Source organism: Camellia sinensis, chromosome 9 (genome assembly GCF_055761805.1).
Source record: "Camellia sinensis isolate YWXY chromosome 9, ASM5576180v1, whole genome shotgun sequence".
NCBI classification, from domain to species: domain Eukaryota; kingdom Viridiplantae; phylum Streptophyta; class Magnoliopsida; order Ericales; family Theaceae; genus Camellia; species Camellia sinensis.
Window position 1 is genome coordinate 112,632,388 of NC_138969.1, and position 26,713 is coordinate 112,659,100.

The 26,713-nt window shown below is 35.4% G+C and overlaps 1 protein-coding gene across 1 annotated transcript; it reads left to right on the top strand.

The window, feature by feature from the left end:
* The first annotated feature begins 12,635 nt into the window (after nt 1–12,635).
* LOC145799685 (uncharacterized) lies at nt 12,636–15,747 on the top strand. The gene is made up of 4 exons (XM_082889300.1): nt 12,636–13,158; nt 14,291–14,678; nt 14,823–15,107; nt 15,414–15,747. Exons 1-4 carry the CDS (start codon nt 12,636–12,638, stop codon nt 15,745–15,747), a joined length of 1,530 nt encoding a protein of 509 aa, XP_082745426.1.
* Nucleotides 15,748–26,713: the final 10,966 nt, after the last annotated feature.

Consider the following 26,713-nt stretch of genomic DNA (forward strand, 5'->3'; position numbering starts at 1 on the left):
ATCCCACATTCTAAACCTTTAGTAACACACTCTCTCCGCTATGCCGCTACAACACCACATAAATATATATGCAGCATATATTATTTATATGCTATATTGACCCGTATTAATATCTAGCTATATATATAAAAATAATTATTTTTATTCAATATAATTTATGTAAAAAATAAATTATTTACTAAAAAAAATTAGATCACTTTTGACGACTAAATCTATTTTTTAGTCACCAATTGTATAGTTTTGGCTACTAATTATATTTTAGTCGCCAAAAAAATTCATTCTCGCCTAAAAACCTCCACTTTTGGCGACTAAACTGAAATTTAGTCGCCAAAACCTCTACTTTGGGCGACTAAACTGCATTGTAGTCGGCAATTCTTGACTTTTAGCTACTAAATTTTTTTTAGTAGCCAAAAAGCTTCACTTTTGGCTATGAAATTGATTTTTGTCGGTAAAACACGCATAATCGGCGACCAAACTATTTTTTGGTCGCCAAAACCTATACTTTTGGCTACTAAATGTTTTTAGTCACCAAAAACCTTCTCTTTTGGCTACTAAAATTTTTTTAGTCGCTAAAACCCCTATATTTGGCGACTAAACTGACTTTTAGTCGCTAAAACCCCTACATTTGGCTACTAAACTGTTTTAGTCGCCAATTCTGCTACTTTCAACGACGAAAAATTCATTTTAGTCGCGAAATCTGCTTTTTCTTATCGTGAACCTTATCACCAATTAAGCAGTAACCTAGTTTTTTTTTTTTTCCCACCATTTTGGTCCCTTTTCTTTTGTGATTAATACAAGAAAATATAAATCATACATTCACAAGTTATATAATCTACTATTATGTGAGACAACATTGAATATTCAATATTTTTATCAAACTATAAAAAACAAAAATATAGATTCATGCAATCAAAATGGCGTGGCTCTGATACGAATGAAAGTTTGCGGAAAAATAATTTATTTTGAAAAACAATTTTTCAAAGAAATACCACTCGATTACACAATCTAAAATATCTCAATCCAAGCATTTGATAATGCCTCACAAAGCGATCCAAGTGTCTCACCTCCAAAGTGATTCACCTTGCACTGTCTTAAATTTATTTTTGTGTATTTTTTTTACAGACCTTAAAAATTCTGATGGCCAATTTTTTTATCAAATACATCTGATAAATGTACACAACACATGATAGAGTTTGCATGTAGGTGGGATCCTTAGGGATCTCTATCTTTTAATTGTGGGGATAAAATAGAAGATGTATCTTTCATCTTAAATATGCAGGATACAGCTTATCCAATTTTTTTATTAATTATCTTTTAAATAGATAATATAAAATTTTCACTAATTGCAATAATGTCCATCAACACATTACAATTAAATCCCTAAAAGTAGAGAATTACAAGTGAGGCCCTTTCTTACAATTAGTCACAAATTTCCTTCCACCAAACTATATTCCACATGAGCTATTAGGTATGGACAAATTTATCACTATCAAAAAATCCTAACTCATGTAACCGAATTCTAAATTTTTCCTTTTTTCTAATTGGACCCCAAAAACATTTTTCAAAAATAGTACTTTTGTAATTATATATGTATAGAAATATTTTTATGAAAAAGTAACCGGCCGGTTTTCTTTTGGTCCAACGTTAATAGGAAAAATTGCTTGAATATACTTTCTCACTTTGAGAATGGTGGATTCCATGTTAAGCACCTATATAAATGAATTCCCACTAACATAGCCTAACATGTCCGTATATAGCCTTTGGTTCGGCGTCACCGATTGACAATATCAAAGTTAAATGAATAGTTAATTAATTTATACAAGTCTCTCAGGTCAAAGGAAAATAAGTGTATTGTAATAGAGCTACCTTTTAAACTGACAGTGATCATTCCATAGGTGTTTTCAAAACCGATCATGTTCAGTGCATGTACTTATTGCATAACACCCACCTATTTGCTTAAGGTTAAAGAGAATTTGAAATGATCTTGAATTGATTTAAGTAGTCTTCCATTGTTGAACCTTTTTTAACAATACGACTGAGTTTATTTTTCAACTGATGAATATGAGATCTCGAAAGAGATGTAAACCTTTTGGCAAGAACAGACCAGACATCATTGCTAGTCTGACAATGAATAACAGAAGTGTAGAGAGACGAAGACAATGTAGCTGTGATGCAACTCAACAGATGTGAATCAATAGTGATCCACTGTGTGTAATCTGGATTCAGAACTGCTTGATTGTTTGAATCAATCACAATAGAAGATGGACATATGATAGTACCATCAACAAATCCAAGAAGCTTTGTAGCTTTCAAGATGTTATGAATCTGACTCTTCCAGACAATATAATTGGTTGAATCAAGTTTCGTAGGCACAAAAGCATTCAGGTTTGAAATTAAGAGTGTAAGATTTGCAGGTAAAGAAGAACTTGAAGGTGTAGGGTTTGAAGAAGCCATAGCAATATCGCCAAAATATCTCAAAGGATTTCTGCTCGCAAGAGCTTAATTGCTCTGATACCATAAAGAGAATTTGACTCTGTTTTATTCAATACAAGATAGAATTACAGAACTTGTATTTATAGAGAAACAACTATTTGTTAACTACAACTTCTAACCTCCTAACCTAACCATAACTGCAATCTAACTCTAGTTCTAACAAACTAACTATTAAACTAACAACCTGCAACCTCTAGCTGAGCTGTACTACAAACTTATACAGCTGCTATCTGGGATCAACTATAAGCTGTTGCAGCTGAGGAGCTTTAGTGTTGCTGGTGTAGCTGTTGCAGAATCAGCTTGAGCCTCATCCTGAGCATTATGCTTAACAAAGGTCACTACCTCAATGATGGAGTTAATCATTCTATCATATAGCAGCAAAACAGGTGTAGGTCGTAGTAGTGTGACGCCCAATCAACACCCATAGCCTAGAACATTAATTGGGTCTACAAGACATCGAAAAATCATAACTCCCAGCTTTTGGTTCATTAACCATTAGCATGTTTTTCTACAATGTTACCCAAGGGACCTTATGTTCACATCATATGTAACATTAAATATAACATTACCCATAATAATATACAAAATGCAAAATAAAATGCCAAGCAATTTTATATAATCAATTAATAAAGTCAATAAATTAGTTTTTGAGGGCACAAATGCTAACAGTAGCGACTGTGGTGGTACTCGTGGTAACAATACAATGGTGATGAAGATAATGGTTGTAGAAGTGTGTTGGATGGTGGTGGCAGCGGTAGTGGTGGTAATAGCGGTCGTGGAGGCACTGGCAATGATGATGGTGGTGGTGGTGACAGTGATGGTAGTCGTGGCGACGGTTGTGAAATTATAACGGTCTATGTTAATACTTATATATAAATATTTATAAACTCAATCAAAATTAAGAAAATTTTCTATTACTTAAACTTTTAAAATTTTTAATTTACATTTTAAGAGTCATTTAAATTTTTAAGCGATATCATTTATGGCTATCAAATGAGCTTAATTGATTTTCACTTAAATTCCGTTTGTTAGGACATAAAATGTTTTTGTCAAAAATATTTTACTTATTTTTTGTTGTTCGGTTGAACAAAAAGTAAGTAAAACATTTTTTAAGAAAAATATTTTTGCATAAAAATGACTTACTTTTAAAAATTTCATAAGTTAATTTTTACAATTTGACTCTCACTCACTACCTTTCAACACATTTCGCCTTTTCAAATAAATATTTAACTTATTAAAAAGTCATAAATGACATTTTAGTGAATCCAATATTTTTTTTAAATAATAAAATATTTTTGTTTCAAGTGTCAACCAAACACTTAAAAACAAAAACAAAAATATTTTTTGTGTAAAATTAATTTACAAGAAAAATATTTTATGTCTAAACAAATGAAACCTTAAAATTTTAAGTGTTGAATTAAATTATTAAAGATCACCTTAATCATTCTATGATTTGAGAGATTATGTTATCTTAATTTTGTGGACAAACAGCAATTAATTAATGTCATTTTTGCCGTGTTAGAGTTGGCTTGCATTTTCTAAGCTCATTTTAAAAACGTGATTAATTGTGAAATTTTCAGAAAACATGTGCTTTTGACTAAATTTTTTTTTTGTCTATTCTATGTAGATGATGCATGTATTTGACGGATACAAGACAAGCTAATTGCTACTGGGGCATGGATGATATTGAAAAGAAAAATATTTGGTAGTTTTAATTAAGTACTCTTAATTCACTTTTAATAATATCTCTAAGATTTATATGAAGTGATTTTACAATCTTTTTCTTTCATTTTTAACCACTTCTAATCTTGTATTATTAGGAATGGAATTTGGGGGACAATAATACTACAAACTTAGATTGATCAATCTAAAACTTATTTAGAATTATCTTGTGATTCAAATTTATTTTATATACTAGACTTCATATTACACAAATTTAATTTCAACCATATAATCACCCATCTAGAAAAATCTGAGTGGATAAGTCTGGGATAATAAAATTATTCTTTCTAAAAACTCATCTAAACTAAAAGAATGAAATCGTCATTCGTGACATTAATTTCAGTAGATTGGGAATTTGACACATGATTCATTAATATATTTTTTTAATTGTATGCGTAATTAGATAGTTAAGATTAATATTTTTTAACATGATTAGCAATATGGCACGATTTGAAAACACAAATATTAATAGATTGCGTAAATATTGAACATGCGTAATCCGAATATAACTATCTAACTCATATAAAAATCTGTATCAACACATGGACACGAATTCACTATTGACCCACAAATAACCCAAATGTAACTTGAACCTGGTAGCCATAGAACCTTAATGTTTTATTTTTAGTCACTGAATTAAATTTTAGTATTAGAAGAAATTGTTTTTGTTTGTAAAGTTTATTGAATGTTTGGATATCAATAGATGTTAGTAGTTGAGATTAGATCCATAACGGATTATTCATGAATCTTTAATTTATTTTCATGAATATTGACATATATATTATGTGAGTGGGTGCTAATGCTTAAACAAGTTATCCTTATACATGTGACTTGAAATAATTTTCTTAAAATAATCTGTATAATTTGCTTATTATTATAGTAATTGTGTTAAACATATCATTTTTAGGTTAAAACGATTATAAGTATATTAGGTCCGTGTCAAAATAATTGACATATTTAATTAAATAAATTGTATCAATGTTAAGATATTTTGAATATAAACTCCTGTTTACATTACACGAAAGTGACACGTTTCCCAACTTAGATTGCAGCATGTGAAATTTATCGCTCTCAAATTGGTTAGGATTAATATATAGTTCTCATTAATTCAAGGGTCTATAGTGGGGATAACGGTCAATATGTCTAGGATATTTATGGAATCTTTTAAATTTCAGAATGTGAAATTTATCACTCTCAAATTGGCTAGGATTAATATATGGTTCTCATTAAGTCAAGGGTCTATATTGGAGACAACTTTAAACATGTCTAGGAGATTTATGAAAGTTTGAAAAATGCTATTCCACTTGTTTTGACAGAGAAATGTCGTCCACGAAAATCAATTTTTATAGAACCTGAATTCTTTCTTCTTCTTTATCTTTTTTTTAAAATTTTTAATTTTTTATAATAAGCAAAAAAAACCGATTTTTATTGATGCAATTTTTTTCTTTAAAAACAATAAAGAGTACAAGGAGATAACATAAAAATACACCAATAAAAAGCTGGTCAAGTTTAAAACACCAAAAACTGAAAGCATATTCTAAGAACAGATAGATTCTCTTTGACTGCCAATTATGGTTCGGAAATTGACTATTCTAATTGATTTTTTAATTTTTTTTACAAAAAGATGTACAAAAAAATACAAAGAATATTTGATTTTTTTTTTCTAGTAATTTTGTTGATTTTTTAACTATGTTTTTACTTCCCAAACAACTCCTGTTGGAAAGGGTTGTTGGGCTTAAGTAGGCTATTTCGATAATCTAAATGATTCATCTTATAAGTTTTGCTACGTAAATCATTTATATAATAAATATAAAAAAATTGGTAACGGTAATATATTATAATAATACATTGTCTTCAATAAATAAATGAAAATTATAATTTTGAAAATAGATCGTCTATATATATATTTTTAGATAATTACACTTTTTACTTATGCAATTTGCTTCAAATTTTACTTTACTCACTATAGTTTCAAACTAAACAATTTAATCTCTACACTGTAGGTGTAATTTCAATTTGGTCTTTTTGTCCAAATTGAAGGTTAAAATTAACAATTTGGAACTCTCAAAACATTTTTTCTAAGGTGTACACCTAGACAAAATTAACAAAAATTTAGATGGAATGACTAAATTAAAAATGGACTTAAAATGTAAAGATCAAATTATTCAAATTGAAACAATATAGAATAAAATAAAATTGAGTCAAACTATAGGGGTGAAAAGTGTAATTAAACCTTCTTCTTCTTCTTTTTTTCTTTAAAGACAAATGTGACTTAATCTTATCACCACCAATATCTAATCATTTAAATTTTTACAAGAATGATTTACTTCAAGAAATTCTATAAAATAAATATTGTGTGGAGAGTTCTGTAAAATACTCATTCACACCAAGATAGTTGATAGTTTCGAATATGGAGTAGAAGAATCATAAAAATTCAAGAGAGAGAAACAACTACATATTAACAAAATATCAAGATTTACATGATTCGGCATAAGTCTACATCCACAGACAATCACAAAGAGAAAGATTCTTCTAGCAAAGATAACAATATCCTCAAGAGTTACAATAGTGACAAAATAATCTCTCCCAAATAACTAAATTCACCAAGTCCAAATACAAGTTTTATCACCAAACCCAAATTCTTTCTACACAAGTCTTACGAGACTAAAATTTCAATCAAAAGACACCAAGTGACCAAATGCTATATCAAAGACCCGTAAGCCTACGAATAAAATCCCCATAGAGGGCTCCATGGAACTGAAAAGTTCTATGAATGGAATTGAAAGGTTCAATTGAATGAATGAAAGTCTCTACGTACTTATAACCAAAGAATTTTTTATAAAGCAAAATAGGTTTCCTTCAATCCAAAACCAATTAGGAAATACTAAATCAAAAACTTTAGAAAGTTCAAACTAAGTCAAATAGGTCTTTCACAAATCTAAGCCAATATGAGAGTCAAAACCAAATCAATGTTTAACTATTCACAAATACTATTTCAACTAACAACTAGAATACCAAATTCAAATCATATTGGGAATAGACATTAAGCTAATAATCTGACAATAAAAACTTTTGAATCACTAAAATGAGCTCTCAAATTCCCATTTAGATGCAATAGAACATCTCCAATTAGATCATCAATAGGAGTGAATCCAATCTGTTCTACAACGGAGAATAAGTTTCCAATCTTTACAGAGCTAATAAACAACATCAGCAAAGATTAAAAAAAAAAAAAAAAAGAGTTGCCAAGCAACCAGCAAAAGAAGCACCACACTGACCCCAGTCATCTCAATCAAAATAAAATAAAATGATGGTGCTTGTAGTTGTGGTGACGGATTGATAGTAGTAATAATGGTAGTCTATGGCAATGATCAGTGGCAAAGGGAGTGAGAGATCAGGGGGTCACTGTCCCCCCGAATTTTGAGATTTTTTTTATTATTTATTTTGCAAATATAAAGAAAATGTTTTAGATAAAAAAATTACAAAAATATTATTAGAGTGAAATTTCAATGTCCATGATACACTAGTTACAAATAACATTATTTTTATGATATTTCTCGAAAGTAATCGTAAAACTTGCGCGAAATATTTTTGTAAAAATTTTAGATATTTGTTGACCCTAAAAATTGTATATTCCCTGTCGATTGTATATAACAAATGCAGAGAATTGGTCCAGCGGATGCTAGGTTTAAAGATTACGAGTTTCCACAAGTTTACAAGTGAAAATCGAGTGAAGATGAAGTCTAGAATACAAAGCAAGTGACAGAAAGGAAATAGTCAAAGAGACAGACGCGACAGTTGCAGTTTTCCTATCTATTCGTCAAGTAATGAAGTGGAACGTGGCCAAACATGGCCTAGGCGTCAAGCCATAAAGTTAGCATACAAGGCATACATGATACGTGTCAGGTTTCCTAGAAGAAGAAAAGCTGCAATAGAGAAGCAGTTACTGGTAGTTGCAAAGATCATGGGCATTGAAGTGGAAGTAGTTGGCTATGTGATGGGACACATGGCAGCAGAGCAGCAGTGGAGTTTGAAGACCAGCAATATAAAAGCTGGGAATTCGGAGTTAGAAAGAATCTTCAAAACAAATTTACAACCCTTATAGCATTAGGAGTAACTTAACTTAGTTAGTTCTTACTTAGGAGTAGTCTATCTGTAGTTCAGTTTCTGTAACTAAGAATTCTCTGTCAATTGTCGTGTACATTGAACTGGAAGTTTAATTTTACTTATTAAATTCCAAGTTTGTTTGTTCAAGAATTGATTTTCAGTTTATTCCTTCTTGTTTCTTCGCATTACAACCTCCAAAGAAGTCCTTGAATCTGTCAAGGCATAGGATGTTCAGACCACAATTGCTTGATTTGTTGTTGTTTGTAAAAGTTTGGCTTCTCTGTCGAATCACCCCTGTCCATTTGGCCCAGACCAGATTTTTTGCTAACATATTTTGGCACGCCCGGTGGGACCTGTCTAATTTGGAGTGATGGCTAGGAAAAAATAGAATGAAGTTTTGGAAGATCCTGAGAAAAGGGTCGAAGATGAAGAAGAGTTGGGCAATGGAATTGAAAGAGTACAAGACAACTTAACTGATGGCCATTCGGTGGCTAGGCAAGAAATAGGCCAAGGAAATGGCCAAAATCTGGCTAAAACTAACCAATCCAGTTGTCCACCAGTTGATCTAAGAAGGGCACTTTTGCTGCATACCCAGAAAGCAATTGGTTCAATGTCAGCATATGAGAACCAAGTGATGATTGATGACTTAATGGCTTTGTTTGAGAAAGCCAACATCAAGTCCAGTCAATCAAGAAAGATTAAAGAGGAAACACAAGGGAAAAAAGCACAACCTAAGCTCCAAATGGCTCCTCAACAGCATGAAAAAGTAAGTGAACCTGTATCATTTTATAGACCTCCCACACTCCAAGAGAGATATGAGGAGGGAATAAACATATATCCAATGTTTGAGAGGGAACAACCCACATATCATACAAACCTAGTGGTTAATTACAATGTAAATAATATGGGAATGAGACCTGGGGGGCAACTAAGGCCACAAATGTATGATAATCTTACATTTGAAGGGCCTAGTTATCTGGCTATGGAAGAACAGAGAGATAGGCCACTTAATCAAGTAAGGCCTCAAGATACAAGGGATTTTACCATGCCTCAACGATATTTTAAACCCTACATGATGAATCCAAGGCCTAGAAGGCTTGGTCCTCCTAATCCTTACTTCCAACTGGAGGTTGAAGGAGGAGGACAACAATAACAATATTTAGAACCTCAAGTCAACAGACAACAAATAATGAACATCATACAGGAAATGTATGGTCCAGGCTTGAGAAGGCCAGATAGACCAATGTTTAGGAGTCCTTACCCTCTATAGATGGAAACAATTCCCATTCCAAGGAATTACAGAATTCTCGAGTTTACTTTGTTCACAGGGGAGGAAAGACAATCAACCATAGAACATGTGGGCAGATTTATACTCTAGTGTGGAGAACCTGGTTATGATGATAATTTAAAGTTAAAGCTCTTTCATCATTCTTTGTCGAAAGTGGTATTTACTTGGTTTATTAGCTTACCAGAGAACTCTGTTCACACTTGGCAAGACATGGAAAATCAGTTTCATGCTCAGTTCTTTTAGAACTGAACCTGAAGTGACAATGGTGGACTTGTCAAAATTTAAACAAAGACAAGGAGAAAGTGCATAACGGTACATCGATAGGTTTAAGAAAGCAAAAAACCATTGTCATGTATGCATGCCTGAAATAGAAATAATAAGATTAGCCCAAAATAGTTTAGATTTTGAGCTTAGGAAATAATTTGAAGGTATGATGTTTAGGGATTTATTTGAGTTGTCTTCAAGAGCAACTAGTTATGAGGCCAGTCTCAGAGAAGAACAACATAGAAATGCAGCCTCATTAGGCACTTATTATCAAGAAGTCGAATTTGACATGGAAGTTGACATAGATGTTGCCCAAGTAATAGGTAAAAAACCTGTGGTTTGTGAGACATTAAGACAGACAGACCAACCTATAAGCATGCCAGCAACACAACCAGCTAAAAGAATGTGGCTATATCACATAGACAATATTCTTTTGATTTGTCTAAAGCAGATGCATTATTTGATGAGTTATTAACAAATAAGTTTTTAATTTTAACTCCAGGCCACAACATTCCTAAAGAAAGGGACAGAGTTGGCAAGGAATATTGCAAATGGCATAATTCTTTCAGACATTCTACTAATAATTCTGTTACATTTCGCAATTGTGTGCAGGATTTAATTCAAAAAGGGATGTTGAAATATGCCGAAAAAGATAAAAGGGTAATGGCAGTTGACAGTGATCAATTTCCTAGTATGGTGGAAATCAATATGGTGGCCACTGATCAGAAGAAAAAAGGAAAAAATCCTAGAGTTCTGTTGGTGGAGTTAGAAAAACTTCACAAGGAAAGGCTAGAGAAAATGGCAAAAGAAGCAAAAGGAAAAAGAGTTCAAAAGGAACTAAATGAGAGTTTCATCTATTTCAGATGTGGTTATGAGAAAGAAAAAACTAAGGCCATTGTGATTAATAGGATTCAACAAATTGGAAAAGATGTTGGCCTGAGGTTTAATACTATGGGAAATGGAGATTTACAAATTTTTGATAACGATTGTTTGTTTTATGATGGAACAGATCCTGGAATTTTTGGACCTGCAGAGAACTATGGTAAGGATGATGCTCCATTCTTATTCCAGGGAGCACTTGTTCATCCATGCTTGGTTGGAGCTAATAATGTGAGGGCTATGCTTAATCAACATAAGGGTTCTAAGCCTTACAGAAACCCAAAGGTTCTAACTAGGCCATACAATGGCCATCAGCAGCAATTTGGTGCATCACATAGTGGCCATCAACAATTTGGAAGGCCATATGGAGGGCATCAACAATTTGCAAAACCATCTGGAGGATATCAGCAGCAGCATCATGGCCCAAGAGTGAGGCCAGAAATGCAACTAGTTCAGCCAAGAATGGCGAAACCTCCAATACCATCCCATTTGGGATGGCAAGGAGTGTCACATCCAAAGTTTCCCATGAGTGGTTGGAGACCAATGGGACAAACAAGAACTCAGAAAATGAGAGAACAAAGAAGGTTTCATGCTATGATGTCCACTACTGCAGGGGATAAACCATTTGGAAGACAAGACTTAGTGTGGACTAGGGAAGAATTGGTCCCTGCTGCTAAAGGAAAATAAGTGAAAGGTTCAACTTCTAAGACCCATCCAGTGCAACCAGTTCAGATTTTGAAAAGGAAAATGGAACTAGAAGTGACTGAAGATAGACCTGTGGGTAAGCTTTTAGAGAATGCTTTGTTAAGGCAAAAGCTGAAACAATTAGAAAAAGATCTGATGTCTGATGAAAAAGATAACAAGAACAAAAAAAAAATGTGGTAATGAAAGATGATCAAGATCAGGAGATGGTCATTGATAACAAGAATGTTAATGAAAGGGTTGAAGAAGATGAAGTGAAATCAGACAGTTCTGGTGGTGACTTTGGAAAAAAGTTGGCTGCCATTCATTTTGGTTCTTTGCCCCCTTACAAGGAGTGCAATATGATTATGGCCACCCCACAGAGGTTTCAGGACAAACCAAACTAGCCAGATAACTTTGCAGGTGATGTTGAAGATTTGACAGAACCAGCTATTCAGATAGCAATACTTGAGACACAGGCCAAGCTGTTGAGATCAATTGAGGTCATTAAGTTTGTCGATGGAGAGAAAGTTGTACTTCAAAAACCAGAAGATAAGCTAATTAAGCATCTGAGGCCACTGTATGTTAAAGCTTTTTTGGATGGGGTACCAGTGGAAAAGGTGTTGGTAGACAATGGAGCTATTGTTAACATTCTCCCATCTAGGACACTGAAGGCTATTGATAAGTCTGTCAATGACTTACTTCCTACTGAGGTAAATATAAGAAATTTTTCTGGTGGATCATCTGAGGCTAGAGGAGTAGTAGCTTTACAGCTTCAAGTTGGTTCCAGATTAATGGGAACAACTTTCTTTGTAATAGACTCCACTTCTAATTACAATGTGCTCCTAGGTAGGGATTGGATTCACCTTAATGGGTGTGTACTTTCATCTCTACACCAAGCATTATTTTTTCTAACTGGTGGTGTTCAGAATAAAAAAGGAATGGAAATCTTCTGGGCTGATGCAAATCCTTTTGTTGCTGATGTCAACAACATAGAGGCTGTGTTGTATGATGAGGATTTGGGCCCAGTTGTGATTGATAAAGAAGAAGTCAAATCGCAAGGGAAATGCTTAACAATTGAAGGGTTCAAAGCCTTCATTGAGGAAGGTTTTAAGCAGATATGTCAGGAATTGGCCAAACCAAGCCTGATGCAAAAGCAGAAGAGGCCTGTGATAGAGGAAATTGCTGAAGATGAGGAGTGATGCAAGTGCAAGTAACAGAAGAAGACAAGCTGGATGACACAGTTAATGTAATTAGATCTACTTTTTCTAGGCTTTTTTATTTCTTTTTAGAAAGTAAGTTTAGCCCTAAGTGTTTGCCTAATTGTTCTTGGGCAGAATGTGTAATCGACAGTAGCCCTCTGAGTTATAAAGAGGTGCAACTGGAACATCTGAAGGCAGCTCCTGCCAAACTTGATGATCTCAAGGCAGATATATCGGACCCTTTAAAGGAATATAACTTAGGAAGTAAGGCCTGTAAGAGGCCCATTTATGTAAATGCTAATCTATCTAATGAATGTAAGAGCAAACTAGTTAGTTTGCTTTCAGAGTATGTGGATTGCTTTGCATGGACGTATGAAGAAATGCCTGGATTAGATAGAACATTGGTGGAGCATAGACTCCCAATTAAAGGAAATTTTATTCCTCATAAACAACCCCCAAGAAGGATGACTAATGAAGTCACCTTATTGGTCAAGGAAGAGATCGAAAGGTTGCTCAATGCAAGTTTTATTAGAACAACTAGGTATGTTGAATGGCTGTCTAATTTTGTCCCTGTATGGTAAGTTAAGAGTGTGTATAGATTTTAGAAATTTGAATCTAGCAACTCCTAAAGATGAATATCCTATGCCAGTGGCTAATCTGTTAGTTGATTCAGCATCCAAGAGCAAGGTTTTGTCCTTTATAGATTGACATGTTGGGTATAATCAGATCTTTATTGACCCAGAGGATACACATAAGACAACATTTAGATGTCCTCGTGCCTTAGGGACATTTGAATGGGTAGTCATGCCTTTTGGATTAAAGAATGCAAAAGCAACTTATCAAAGGGCAATGAACTTCATTTTCCATGATTTGATTGGAAAATATTTAGAAGTTTATATAGATGATGTAGCCATTAAATCTGATTGATGAGCATCTAGAACATTTGCAGCAGACATTTCAAAGAATAAGGACATACAAACCCAAAATGAACCCTTTAAAGTGTGCATTTGGGGTATCTGCTGGAAATTTCTTAGGCTTTTTAGTACATCACAAAGGAATAGAAGTGGTTGCTAATAAAGCCAAAGCCATTTTAGGGGCAAGACCTCCAGCCAACAAGAAAGAGTTGTAAAGTTTTCTAGGAAAAGTAATTTTTTTGAGGAGATTCATAGCTAATTTGGCCAAGAAAACTTTAGCATTCTCTCTTTTAGTAAAAATTAAGTCAGACCATGAGTTTAAATGGGAAGTGTGCCATCAAGAAGCTTTTGACTTGCTCCAAAAATCTTGACAAACCCTCCAGTGCTTATGCCACCAGTGGCAGGAAAGCCTTTGAAATTGTATATATCAGCTTCTGACCTGTCGATTGGTTGTTTATTGGCTCAAGAAAATGATATAGGTTATGAACAAGCTATTTACTACCTAAGTAGAAGGTTAAATGATGTTGAAACTAGATATAATTCTGTTGAGAAATTGTGTTTGGCACTTTATTTTGCAGCCATTAAATTGAGGCATTATTTGCTGCCAACAGAAATGTTTGTGATAGCACAAACAGATGTTATTAAATATATGTTGTCTAAACCAATTTTAAGGAGGAGACAGGGTAAATGAATATTAGCATTAATTGAGTATTGTCTCAAGTATGTACCACAAAAAGCAGTAAAGGGTCAAGCTTTGGTTGATTTCTTGATGGAACACCCTGGCACTTCTGTCGATTTAGACCTATATGAGGTCAATTTGGTGGAAAGTAAACCATGGAAATTGATGTTTGATGGTTCAAAAACAGATGAAGGAGTTGGAGCAGGTATTGTGTTGATTGCACTAAATAAGCAAATGTATCAGTTTGCATATCAGTTGGAAGCACAACATGTACAGTCTTGTAATCAAGCTGAATATGAAGCCTTGATAAGTGGCTTAGAATTGGCCATAGAATTCAGGATTAGAAGCCTCCAATTTTTTGGAGATTCCCAGTTAGTCATTAAACAAGTTTTGGGAGAGTTCAAATGTGTCAGTGGTGCTCTGGAAGAGTATTTAACTGAGGTCAAATGGTTAATTAGTTTCTTTGACCATATCACATTCACATATAGGTTTAGACTGGAGAATAAAGAGGCTAATGAGATGGCTCAAGCTAAAGGATCTCAGGAAAGGGTGATTCGAATTTAGAAAAGAAACTTTTCTGCACTTAAAAATAGGTGTAGGAATTTCCTACCTATTCTCACTTTGGATGTGACAGAAGAAGATTGGAGATTCCCTTTAATAAAGTACCTATCGAATCCCAATGAAAAAAACAGTAGGCAGGTGAGGTTTCAAGCCTTAAACTATGTTGTCATGGGAGATGATTTGTTTAGAAAGGCTTATGATGGTTTGACTCTGCTTTGTATTGATAAATTAGACCAAATAAAAGCTATGGCTAAAGCACATGAAGGAATTTATGGGGCCCGTCAAGCTGGTGATAAAATGAGATGGCTGATTAACAGGTATGGATATTTTTTGCCATCCATTAGAAAAGATTGCATAATGTATGCAAAAGGATATTAGAGTTGCCAGAAGCATGGCAATATTCAAAGGGTACTAGCTATCAGCCTGCATTCAGTGGTTAAACCTTGGCCTTTTAGAGGATGGGCAATGGATTTAATTGGGCAAATTTTTCAATCATCTTCTAAAGCACATTCTTACTTATTGGTAGCCACTGACTATTTTATTAAATAGGTAGAGGCAATACCTTTAAAAGTGGTGGCACAGGTCCAAGTTACTGAATTCTTGAAAAAGAATTTGATACATAGGTTTGGTTTACCCCAATCTATTAATGTCGATCAAGGTACAGTGTTCAATAGGAATGAGATTAAAGAGTTTGTCAAAGAATACGACATTCATATATTAAACTCTTCACCATATTATGCCCAGGCAAATAGACAAGCTGAGGTAACAAACAAGATTGTCAAAAATACTTTAGAGAAAATGATTGAAGACAATCCTAGAGATTGGCATAATCTCGTGTCGGAAGTGCTTTGGGCTTATAGAAATTCCAAAAGGAATAGTATAGGTACAACTCCATATGAGTTAGTTTATGGGCATGATGCTGTATTACCTTTGGAAGTGACAGTGAGATCCAATTGACGGGCCAAGCATTTGGATATTCCTATGGATGAATATTCAGAGGCACTATCGATTGAGTTGCAAGATTTAGAAGGAAAAAGAATTGTGGCTTTTAATCATTTGGTGGCTCAGAAAAAGAAAGTTGAGAGAAGTTATAACAAGAAAGTTAAGAGTAAATTATTTTCTGAAGGAGAATTAGTATGGAAGACCATTTTACCAGTTGGATTTAAAAGCCTAGAATATGGTAAATGGTCTCCAAATTGGGAAGGACCATTTAAAATACATAAGGTTCTTAGAGGAGGAGCCTATCATCTTGCTTCTTTAGAAGGTGAGCCACACAGAAGGATAATTAATAGCAAGTATTTAAAGATGTATTATCCAACCATGTGGGAATGCATGAGTTCATACACATGAAAACAAAGATATGTGACAGAAAGAGTAAAGCCAAAACAAATGTAATAAGTATTTTCATTAAACTTGTATCAAAAGTACAGAAGGACAAATAATGAAATTTTTTTACATTTGGCCTAATCCCTTTGGAAATACATTGAGAGTCTGCTCCAAGCTTGAGGAGCAGTCTGATGCTTTAGCTTATTTTGCCTAAGTTTGGTTTGGGCTTGCTTGAAAGCTAGTGGACCACTTTTTGCTTGAGCAAGAAGGTTTGGAATTTGTTGAGAAAGGTTGGCTTGCTCTTGTTCAATGGCAGCTTTCTGGGCTCTCACGTGGGCCAGTTGAGTTTCTAGCTGAGCTTCTTTTGCTGTAAGAGTGTTAAATTGAGCAATGAGGGATTGTGATCTAGCAGATGCTTCAGTTAGAGCATGCACTACTTTTCTCACTTGCTCAGCTTGATTCTGAACAATTTTTGGCTCAATCTGAAATTGATTGATAGCCATTAAATGCCGAGGAAGGTTTGAAAGATTTGCACTTGGTCTGGATCAAAAAGTTGAGGCATCAGTGGTGCAATGGCTCCCAAACAGTCAGTCAAAACTAAAGTTTAAGAGAGAGCCAAGGCATCCAGTGGTTGACCAAGTAAATTAAAAAATTGTTCAATAAGTTCCTGCTCTTCATTAGATAGTTGCTTCAATTTTTCTTCAACAATCAAATTAGCAACAGTTTCTTGAACAGCAGAAATTTCCAAGAATAAGTCTTGAATAGAAGAAGAGGAGATAATTGTAGGCTGTAGTTATAAAAAAGTAAAGTTAACAAATGAAGAACAATGAATATGGAAAATGATATGAGAGATTATTACCTCCGTGACAATATGAGGTGAGGTAGAAGTATCCAAGATCTCTCTTGAGGGACTTTGAGCTAGTGTAGTCTGCACTCCCATGTCAGTAGTTAATGATGTTTGAAAAGGCATCTCAGTCTTGCATAAGAGAATGAAAGGGGATTGTTTTTAAACCGTATACATATATATATATATATATATATATAAGAATAAGGTGTATGGGTGAGAAAATGTTACATGTGTTGGAAATGACTGAGTAATGGAAATGATGATAGTTGGTTGAGGAACTCTCATATCACTTGAGGTTGATTCATCATCTAAAACCTTAGTGTCAGCTCTGTCAACTTCATTTAGAAGGTTGTCATCTGGCTCAAAAACATGCTCATGGACAGGAGAATCTCTGTCGATAGAAGATTTGTGGTTGTCAGAGTTAGTGGATAAGTCAATTGGAGCTTCTCTGATATGGTCTGAATTAACTGGATCTTCTTGAGCATGTTCAGGAATTACTGATTCTTCTGGAGAAGAAGTCACATTAGGAAAAGTGATGACTTCATCAGTTCCATGTGGCACCCCTCTAAGAGGGAAGACCATTAGGTCTTCTAAAGCTGCTTCTTAGGGAATTTTAGACAAAATTTGAGCCAGTTCAGGAGCCAAGTTTCTTAAAATGGCTCTCCTTTGATCAATTTGTTCTTTCTCAAGGGGGTTTGGTTGAGACTGTGGCAATTCAGTTTGGCTTTCAAGAGGATTAACTTGTGCCTCAGCCAGTTCTTCATTCTCAAGAAGAGAAGGAGATAGGTTGGTATGAGTTTCAGGTATATCTTCATGAGAAGAAGAAGATGTCGCAAAAGAAACAAGTTTTCTCTTTTTGTATGACTTAAGATATGTCTGAAAGAGAAAGAGGAAAATGTTAAACAAGCAAAATAGAATATCATTACGTTTAAAATGATAACAAAATTGACAGGTTAAGTAAGATTTATACCATTATGGGACGAGAAGATGAACTACTAGAAGAAGAAGAAGCTGGTGCAGCAAGGGCTTGTGATGGAACTGGTTGTTCTTGCTTTCTTTTAGATCTCCTTATAAGTGTTGCACCACTGGAAGAGAAAGAAACTGGTGCAGCTGGAGATGGTGGGGGAACTGGTTTCTCTTGTCATCTTTTAGATCTCCTCTCACGTGTTGGACCACCTTCCAATGTTGGTTGAGAAATACCACCTTCTGGTTGTGATTGAGATGCAAAGAATTTTTGAAGTTCCTCTTCTCTAGTCTGAACCCTTTGTTCAATCTCCACACCTAGGTTGTAAGGTGTGAAACCTTCAGCATTGGTGGTGTTTAAGGGATTACCCTTATGCTTTCTTTTTTGGATAGTGGGAGTAGGCATTTCTATAGCCAAAGGAATGGCTTTGACTAAGGACTCAGCTGCATGTATATAGAAAATATATTTCCTGTTATACACCCAAAAAAGAAATTTTAACAAGAAATATAAAGCAAGAAGAAGATAGCTGTTTACCAATGCTCATGGTCACTCCTTTTTTGTTGTCAGGATGCATATTCTAGAGGCATATTTTAGTTTCTTTATTAAAGATTACTGCAATCATAAGAAGCCACCAGTCTCCAAATCTTGTTGAAAGAAAGGGTGTGACTTTGGAGTAGTAAAAGCTGAATTGATCAAGTAGTTCTTGATTGTGGGCTAGAAGGGCCTCCACATATGTTTGATTTTTGAATTGAATTCTAGCTCCAACTTGCTCATGAATAGTGGGATGAAAATATGGGCAAGGAACAATTTGATAGAGGCCCATTTGCCTAGCCCATTGACAGGGGTTATAGCTTTCAAAATTGCAGTTAGAAATTCTATTAGTTGAAAGGGACCCTCATACTAAAATGTATCTTGGAGTAAGGATCTGAGCCCAAAAATGCTTTTGTTCTTGTCTCAACTCATCACCCAATACAGAAGGATCATCATGGACATAGGTGAGTCTAGATGCGGTGTAGTAGAGTTGGTGAAAAGGGATGAAAAGCTGAGGATCTCTGTCGATAGGTAGTTCATAAAGAAAAGTGAACACCTTAGTAAAAGAATTAGAGGTGGATGGTATAAAGGAAAGAAAAAATTCAGCATAGCTTTGGAATGTGGAGAGAAATGGAGTCTGAGCGGTAGGTCTGATTTCAGGAAAATAAGCATACAACCAGGCTTGAAAAAGCCAGAAAGAACCACCACCATTATGATTAATTTCTTTATCCACTAAAGAAAAGAGACCTCTGTATAAGGTGCCTAGTAAAAATGGGGCAAAAGCTAATTCTATACCCTCTTGAATGCAAGTGGCTAATGCTAGGTATTCTTTAGTGATTTTCAAACCAGGAACACAAAGAAAATGTTGGGAAAGCCATAGTAAATTAAAAGCTGTTCTTTCTTCATCTGCGGGTTCAAGGCCAAATTTTTGGTACTCTTTTTTATTTTTTTATTTTAAATTTCCTATAACAGAGGTTAGTGTCCAAATTGATAGGTGTTTTTGGGGTTAAAAGGGCACTGATATGTTGACCATAAAAAGGGAGGCCAATCAAATGGACAACATCAAGAATAGTAGGAGACATCATAACACATTTTAGAATGAGGGAATTACATGATGAAGACCAAAAACATGTAGCAGCACCAATGGCCCATTTGTCCATATCCAGAGAGAAAGTTGATAACTTGATGACATCGTAAATACCTAAATCTCTCCAGAGATCAGTGTCATATATCATCATTCGTTGGACCCATCGTTTCCAGTCTGGATTAGGTTTTTGCCATGTGCGTAGAGGATTAGGGCTGGAATCCCAATGTTTCCATGACAGCTCTGCTTTGTTGAAGAGTAATGTTTCAGTGTCTGTAATAGGATAGTACTGGGTAAGTTCATCAAGAATGATTACATTGAAAGTGGGGTCCAGTTCTCATTCTCCAGAGTTGCCATGGCGTGGGATAATGCAACTGTTAAAGATGTTTTGACGCAGTACCTGCTGAAAATTGATTGGAAACCGTTGGACAGATGATGGCTCAGTTTGTTTCTTTCCTTTGACCTGATCTCGTTTGGTCGCCATTAGAGAGTGTGAGCAGGAGGGGTTTTCGAAGTCAGTGGTTTGAAGAAGCAAATAGCAGAGAAAGATAGAGAATCGTGGAATGATGATTTGAATTCTGGCATTCAAATAGCTTGTAGTGGGCCCTTCTTTTTTTTAAATAGTTTTAAAGTTTGGGCTTTATTTGATAGTTTGATCAGTTGGATTTACTCGAAGTTCTTGAAAATTATGTTGGATTAATTTTTAGAATTTGGGCCTTATTACAAATTATAGATAAACAGCCCAAATATTTAAATATCCAACTTTATTTCTATTAAATAATCATTTAAGGCAAAAAACTCATTTTTTTCTTGAACGAGGGGGGCATTGCTGACACTAAAAACTGTATATTCTCTGTCGATTGTATGTATCAAATGCAGAGAATTGGTCCAGCAGATGCTAGGTTTAAAGAATACGAGTTTCCACAAGTTTACAAGTGAAAAGCGAGTGAAGATGAAGCCTAGAATACAGAGCAAGTGACAGAAAGGAAATAGTCAAAGAGACAGGCGCGGCAGTTGCAGTTTTCCTGTCGATTCGTCAAGTAATGAAGTGGAACGTGGCCAAACATGGCCCATGCGTCAAGCTATAAAGTTAGCATGCAAGACATACAGGATACGTGTCATGTTTCCTAGAAGGAGAAAAGCTGCAACAGAGAAGCAGTTACTGGCAGTTGCTGAGATCATGGACATTGAAGTGGAAGTAGTTGGCTAGGTGATGGGACACATGGCAGTAGAGCAGAAGTGGAGCTTGAAAACCACCAATATAAAAGCTGGGAATTCGAAGTTAGAAAGGATCTTCAAAACAAATTTACAACCCTTATAGCATTAGGAGTAACTTAACTTAGTTAGTTCTTACTTAGAAGTAGTCTATCTGTATTTCAGTTTCTGTAACTAAGAATTCTCTGTTGATTGCCATGTACATTGAACTGAAAGTTTAATTTTACTGATTAAATTCCAAGTTTGTTTGTTCAACAATTGATTTTCAATTTATTCCTTCTTGTTTCTTCGTATTACAGCCTCTAAAGAAATCCTTGAATCTGTCAAGGCTTAGGACGTTCAGACCACAATTGCTTGATTTGTTGTTGTTTGTAAATGTTTGGCTTCTCTGTTGAATCACCCTTGTTGATTTGGCCTAGACCAGATTTTTTGCTAACAATATTGTAATTAATAAGTGCCCATTCTAAATTAATTTTTTGGTTCCGCCAATAGCAATGATGATGATCGAGTGGTGGTGCTGGGAAGAAGTTATTGGTTGATCTTGACACACCTTAATAGAGAGAATAAAGTTTATTAATTTGTGTCAAGTAATTAAAAAATATAAAAAATCGTAATAAATTATAATTGGCTAGAAATATAACCCCACTATACATCAGAAGCAACCAATAATTTTTGGTGCTGGTGGTGCCAACGTTGTTTCGTTGTAAGGGGACCAGGGGTTGTGACAACAATGCTTTTGGTATAGTGGTGGTGACATGAGCGGAGCGATAGTTACGTCAATGGTGTTTGGTAAGTACACCATTGAGCTGAATTTAATTTAATTTATTTTTTTTCTATGTAAACTATGATCAAAATCTTATGGGATTTTACGAAATGACATCAGTACAATTAGAAAACATAAAAATATATTTAAGATTTTGTTTGATTTAATTTTTAAATTATAATTTGAGTTTTCAGCTATATTTTTAGTTTTTAGTTTTTAAAATTAATTTTGAAAAGAAAAAAAATTATTTAGATACAAATTTAAAAAAAAAAATTCAAAAGAGTTTTGAATTATATTATGAATTTTGAATTTTGAGTTGTACTTTAAAATCTTTTCAGTTTATTTTTTAAAATATTTAAAAATTATTTTAATTTTATTTTTTTACGATAAATATTTTTTATTGTAAATATTTATTTATTTATTTAATATGTGTTGCATTTACTACATTTGTGCATTGTATTTTTTTAAATATTTAAAAAATTTATTTTTTATTTTAAATATCTAATTTTTATTTTAAATATTTTTTTGAATATTTTTTTTATTTATTTTGAAAATATTTAATTTTTTTAAAGTTTTAAAATTTTTTGGATCACCCATATATATCTAAATCATAAAAAATTATTTGGCTAATACTAAGGTATGAGTAACGAATCTATTTCTAAGATGAGGTTGGCGTCGGGTGCCTCAAAAATTGCACAAATAATTCCTATGTCCTAACACATATTGCAGATATCAAGGAATGCGACAAATAAAATGTGTACCCAAAAGTTCTAAGACTGGATTAAATAAAGGAAATTTACACCATCTACGTACAGGTTACAAAAAGTCATTCCAAAGGAGTTCTAACTGCTTAGTTACATTTTTCTAGGTTAACCAAGGCTCGTACTACAGTTCCTCGGGTTCATATGTGCTGTATTTTTCGCTCTCAAGGTACTTCTTAGTGAGGTCTTCGTCTTGTTCTGCTTGTAATGCAAATATTCTGCTAGGTGGCCCCTGATTATTATTGAGCCCAGGGCTCTTGCTGCCTTCTTCCATTTGGTGTTGTTGACTGGCTGGACCTAGCTTGTTCTTCCATGTCTTCTGCTCGTCAATCCCTTGTGCTTTCATACCTTCTCCTTGATTTCCTGACTGGACGAGTTGGGGACATTCATTCTTCTTGTGCCCCAGTTGTTGACAATAGTAACACTGGATCGGCCAAGCTGATCTTGTTTGAAAGCTTTCCTCCTAGTACTGCTGTTATGGTTGTTGTCGTAGTTGTTGTTGTTGTTGTGGTGCCCTAGAGTACGGTTTTTGTACTGCATGTCTTCGGCTATTTCTTTCTAGTCACACACGGAATTAACTTTTTTTCTTCAAGCTCCAAATCCGTTTGGTATCTACTACCTCCCGTTCTGCATCTAGTGCTGTGTCCACTACATCTACAAAAGTAGGAAGTCGTAAGGGCAAAACCCTTCCTCTGATTATAGGGTCTAGACCCCACTCAAATTTTTGTGCTTTCTCTTTGTCATCGGCTACGTATCGAGTCGCATAACGAGCTAATTCCTCGAACTTCGCCACGTATTGGGTCATCGTCATCGTGCCCTACTCTAGCAATTGAAACTCACAAATTCTTTCCTGTCTAACAGTGTGTGGGAAGTACTTCCTCAAAAATGATTCTTCAAATTGTACCCAAGTCATAGTCGTGATACCCCTAGATTCCTTGATTAATGTCCACCAATGGTCTGCCTCACCTTCCAACTGGTAAATGACTAGAGCGACCTTGTCTGTATGCTCGACTATTCCCATTGTCTTCAACATCTTCTCAATTTGTCGAATCCAATTTTCAGCGATCTTAGGGTCGGGCTCACCAGTGAAGATCGGCGGTCTCTGGTTGCGAAATTCAGAGAATAGATGTGTCCTCTCATTCTGACGTGTGCTCTTCTGCCTTCCGAATTCTTCCAAAATTCGATTTTTGATATTCCCGGGTAGGTTGGTTCTGGGTATAGGAATGTGATTATTGATCCCGGCTGTCCCGTTCCTATTAATATTGACGTCATCGTTGTGGTTGGTGTTGTCGCTGGTAGCAGTGTAGTTGTTTGCTCGTGTGTGGTTCACCATCTGCCAACGTACAGTTAGGCGCAGGTTAGGGTTTTACTAACGTGGTTAGTTAAGGGAATTACTAAGGTGAAATGCTTCTAATTCAAGTAATTCATGTTATGCTTCCTAACATAGTCTGACTCAACTACAGATTCCGTCGCCATTCTTAATCGTTCTCGACAAACTACATGTCTTGATTTATTGATCATGGTTCTCCTTCTTCATTATGAAAGTTTGGTTCTGTTGGTCTTATATTCAGATGCTTTCTTCAGCTCCCCGATTCCAACTACAGCACCAATATGCAGCTTCACGAGCGACATTGCCATGCCTGAAATTTGAAGAAACATCCTAAGGTCGGTTAAGCAAAATTTGATTTTTAATGTCTTTTAGTTGAAAGAGTAAATAGTGTCATAATAATATAACATAGTCGAGGTAGGGAAATCTCTAACCGTAGGTCAAAACGCGTGGGTAAGGGTTGAACCTAGGCTCTGATACCAAGTTGTGACACCCCAAAAGTCGAGAACATTAGATAATATATTAACCATTAAATACATGGTTTATCTAAGGTTACAAGAGTAGGAAACGCCACTAATGAGTCTTTTGGATAATAACCAAGCAAGGTTCCAGGAAGGTCGGAGGAGTCAAAATAGCCTCCTTTCAAAGTCCAACCACCTTAAATAGCAAAGCTACCTTTTTGACAGATCTTGACAAGGTATTAACACAAGGCCTACATGAGTTGACGGCGTATAAGGATAGGTTACAAATGTTATATATATATAAATTAGAAATCATGTCTTAAATACAACATGGCATTTATCACTTACAATCTCAAACACGTTTACAAACTAGTTTCTAATCCTCCTAGGGGTAGCTGTACGTCATCAAATGCTTCAGTTTTGCCTTCATCGGTGTAGACGCGCCCGTGGGCCTCATGCTACAGTTCGGACTCGATTTGTGTCACGGTTCTAAGTCTGAACCAAAGAGTCCAAATCTGGCACATCGTTTTGAGAAACAGATTTTTGAAAAAGTAGTGCCCAACATGGACTGCTTTGCCAGATACAGAGTCGCCACCTAAATATTTTAAAATGGGGAAATTTAGGAAACCCTGACTCGGTGCCGAAGGCCACATGTCCGTCATCACCGGAGTTGTCTCGGCTCAGGAGCTTGGGTACGATCGGGGAAGGTCAGCTATGAGCACCCCCTCTCGCCCGGTCCGAAGACCGGCCTCTACTAACCGTGATATCCAGTTTTGAAAACGTTATGTGTTCTTAAGCCAATTATTAGCCTAGAATTACTATGTTATACGCGCAGCAAACAAGTATAGACTAGATTGCCTAATTTGGAAGTAAGCATTGCACATCCGTTTGTTTTGGAAAACGTTTTGAATTTGCTACTCGCAAGTAGGCTAAAATGCGGATTTCAACGAGTTTTTCCAACTCAAACAATCCAACCTCCACCCACAGGCATTCAAAGTAGTTTAACACATAAGCACTTAGCCGTATGGTAGGCATACTGTCATGGTAACACTCACACGCATGCGGGATGCTAAAGCATAAATACTTACATCGTACACCGTGCCAAAACAGTAAACTAGTTTGCAAACATGCGTGTCCTAGTTCATGTTAAGAATGGCTAATGCATCACATGCAAAATGCAATCTAGGCAGGCTCGGCTAGACCTAAACATGGCATGTGAAAATGCACAATTATCACATATTCGGTTTAGAATTTTGAAGTACAAATGCAGTTAGCGTGATGTACCGAGCCTAATGCATGTAATACAAATGCATGGATGCACGCATGCATAGCATAAGGTATGCTAATTTCAAAAAATGCCCTAATCTACCACCATAAGCAGGTAAATAAAAGGGAAGAAAGAAATGGGGATTGGAAGACATACACACACTCACCCACACTTATTACATATTTACCCTCACTCAGAGGACCCAAATAAATATTACAGTCCCAAATAATAAACAAATAAAATTATTACAGAATTCTCTAATTAACTAAAAAAAGATGTAAAAGAAAAGGAGGGTGGCCACAGCCTCTGCCTCGGAGTGCGCAGATGATGCATGCTCGAAAATTGGCTCGCCCGAAAAAACCCATACTGTACCCCTGCCACCTCTGTTTGTACTGCCTTGTCTCTCTGAAAATTGCCCAAGTCCTGGAGCAGGTTCCTTTCATGCTGCAGAGCGCCACCGGCCAGACAGAATTCCCACCGGCACTCCAGAGTTTCCATCGGCATTTATTGGATTCATCGGCACTCCATAGATTGCCGGTCGGCACTAAATTCTGCCGGTCGGCAGAAACTTCCTGCAGAAGACAATTTGACAGCAAACAGAGAACAGACAGTGCATGGCATGGAGTTTTTGGGCACATGTAAGCATGGTCATACTTCCTATCATGTTTTGAACTCAAGGAAGCATGTCCTTCGATCTTCGAACCATCAATGGTGCATGGTGGCTCAAAGGATCAAATTTGCCATTTGATATAAGGATGTATGCAACAAACAAAATGGGATCCAAAGCCTTATCAAGTTGAAATCAAAGGCCCCGGTGACCGGGAATCGGGGCACATTACATCACTTGAAGTATAAATGTTCCTTGATTCCCACACTTGGTTTGACACCCCAAACCAAGTGAATGCAATGCATGTTATGCAAACATAGCTCAACATGCAACATGATACCAAGATGCAAAGCACAACAAACATTATGCAACCAACATGACAAATGTATAATGCCAAGCATACAAGGTATAAATATGATGCAAACATGGACCAATTTGGTCATAAAGTTAGCATGGAAAAGCACATTAATGGGAAAATCATGCAACCAACATAAGATAAGCATGCAAAGGGGGCCTCAAAGTGATAAAGGTGCAGACCTTTATTCACCTCAAAACAGCACCAAGAGTGCTCAAAATGATGGACAAACAACTCATGCCAACATGCAAGCTAATAGACCCGAGGCTAAGGCGCCAAAAGGGCCACTTTACTCCCAACAACAAGACCAAGCTATGGCATAATTAAGACAAGTAAGGACAGATTTTTTTTATGCAAAATGGGACCCCAAAACCTCCTAGTATGGCAGCTAAAGATGACTCCCAAGAGGCATATG

Coding starts and splice junctions, on each gene's coding strand:
- LOC145799685 (XM_082889300.1), top strand. CDS start 12,636: ATGCAAGTGCAAGTAACAGAAGAAGACAAGCTGGATGACACAGTTAAT. Junction 13,159..14,290: donor CGAAAGGTTGCTCAATGCAA/GTTTTATTAGAA, acceptor CACAAAAAGCAG/TAAAGGGTCAAGCTTTGGTT. Junction 15,108..15,413: donor ATGAGATGGCTGATTAACAG/GTATGGATATTT, acceptor TTTGATACATAG/GTTTGGTTTACCCCAATCTA.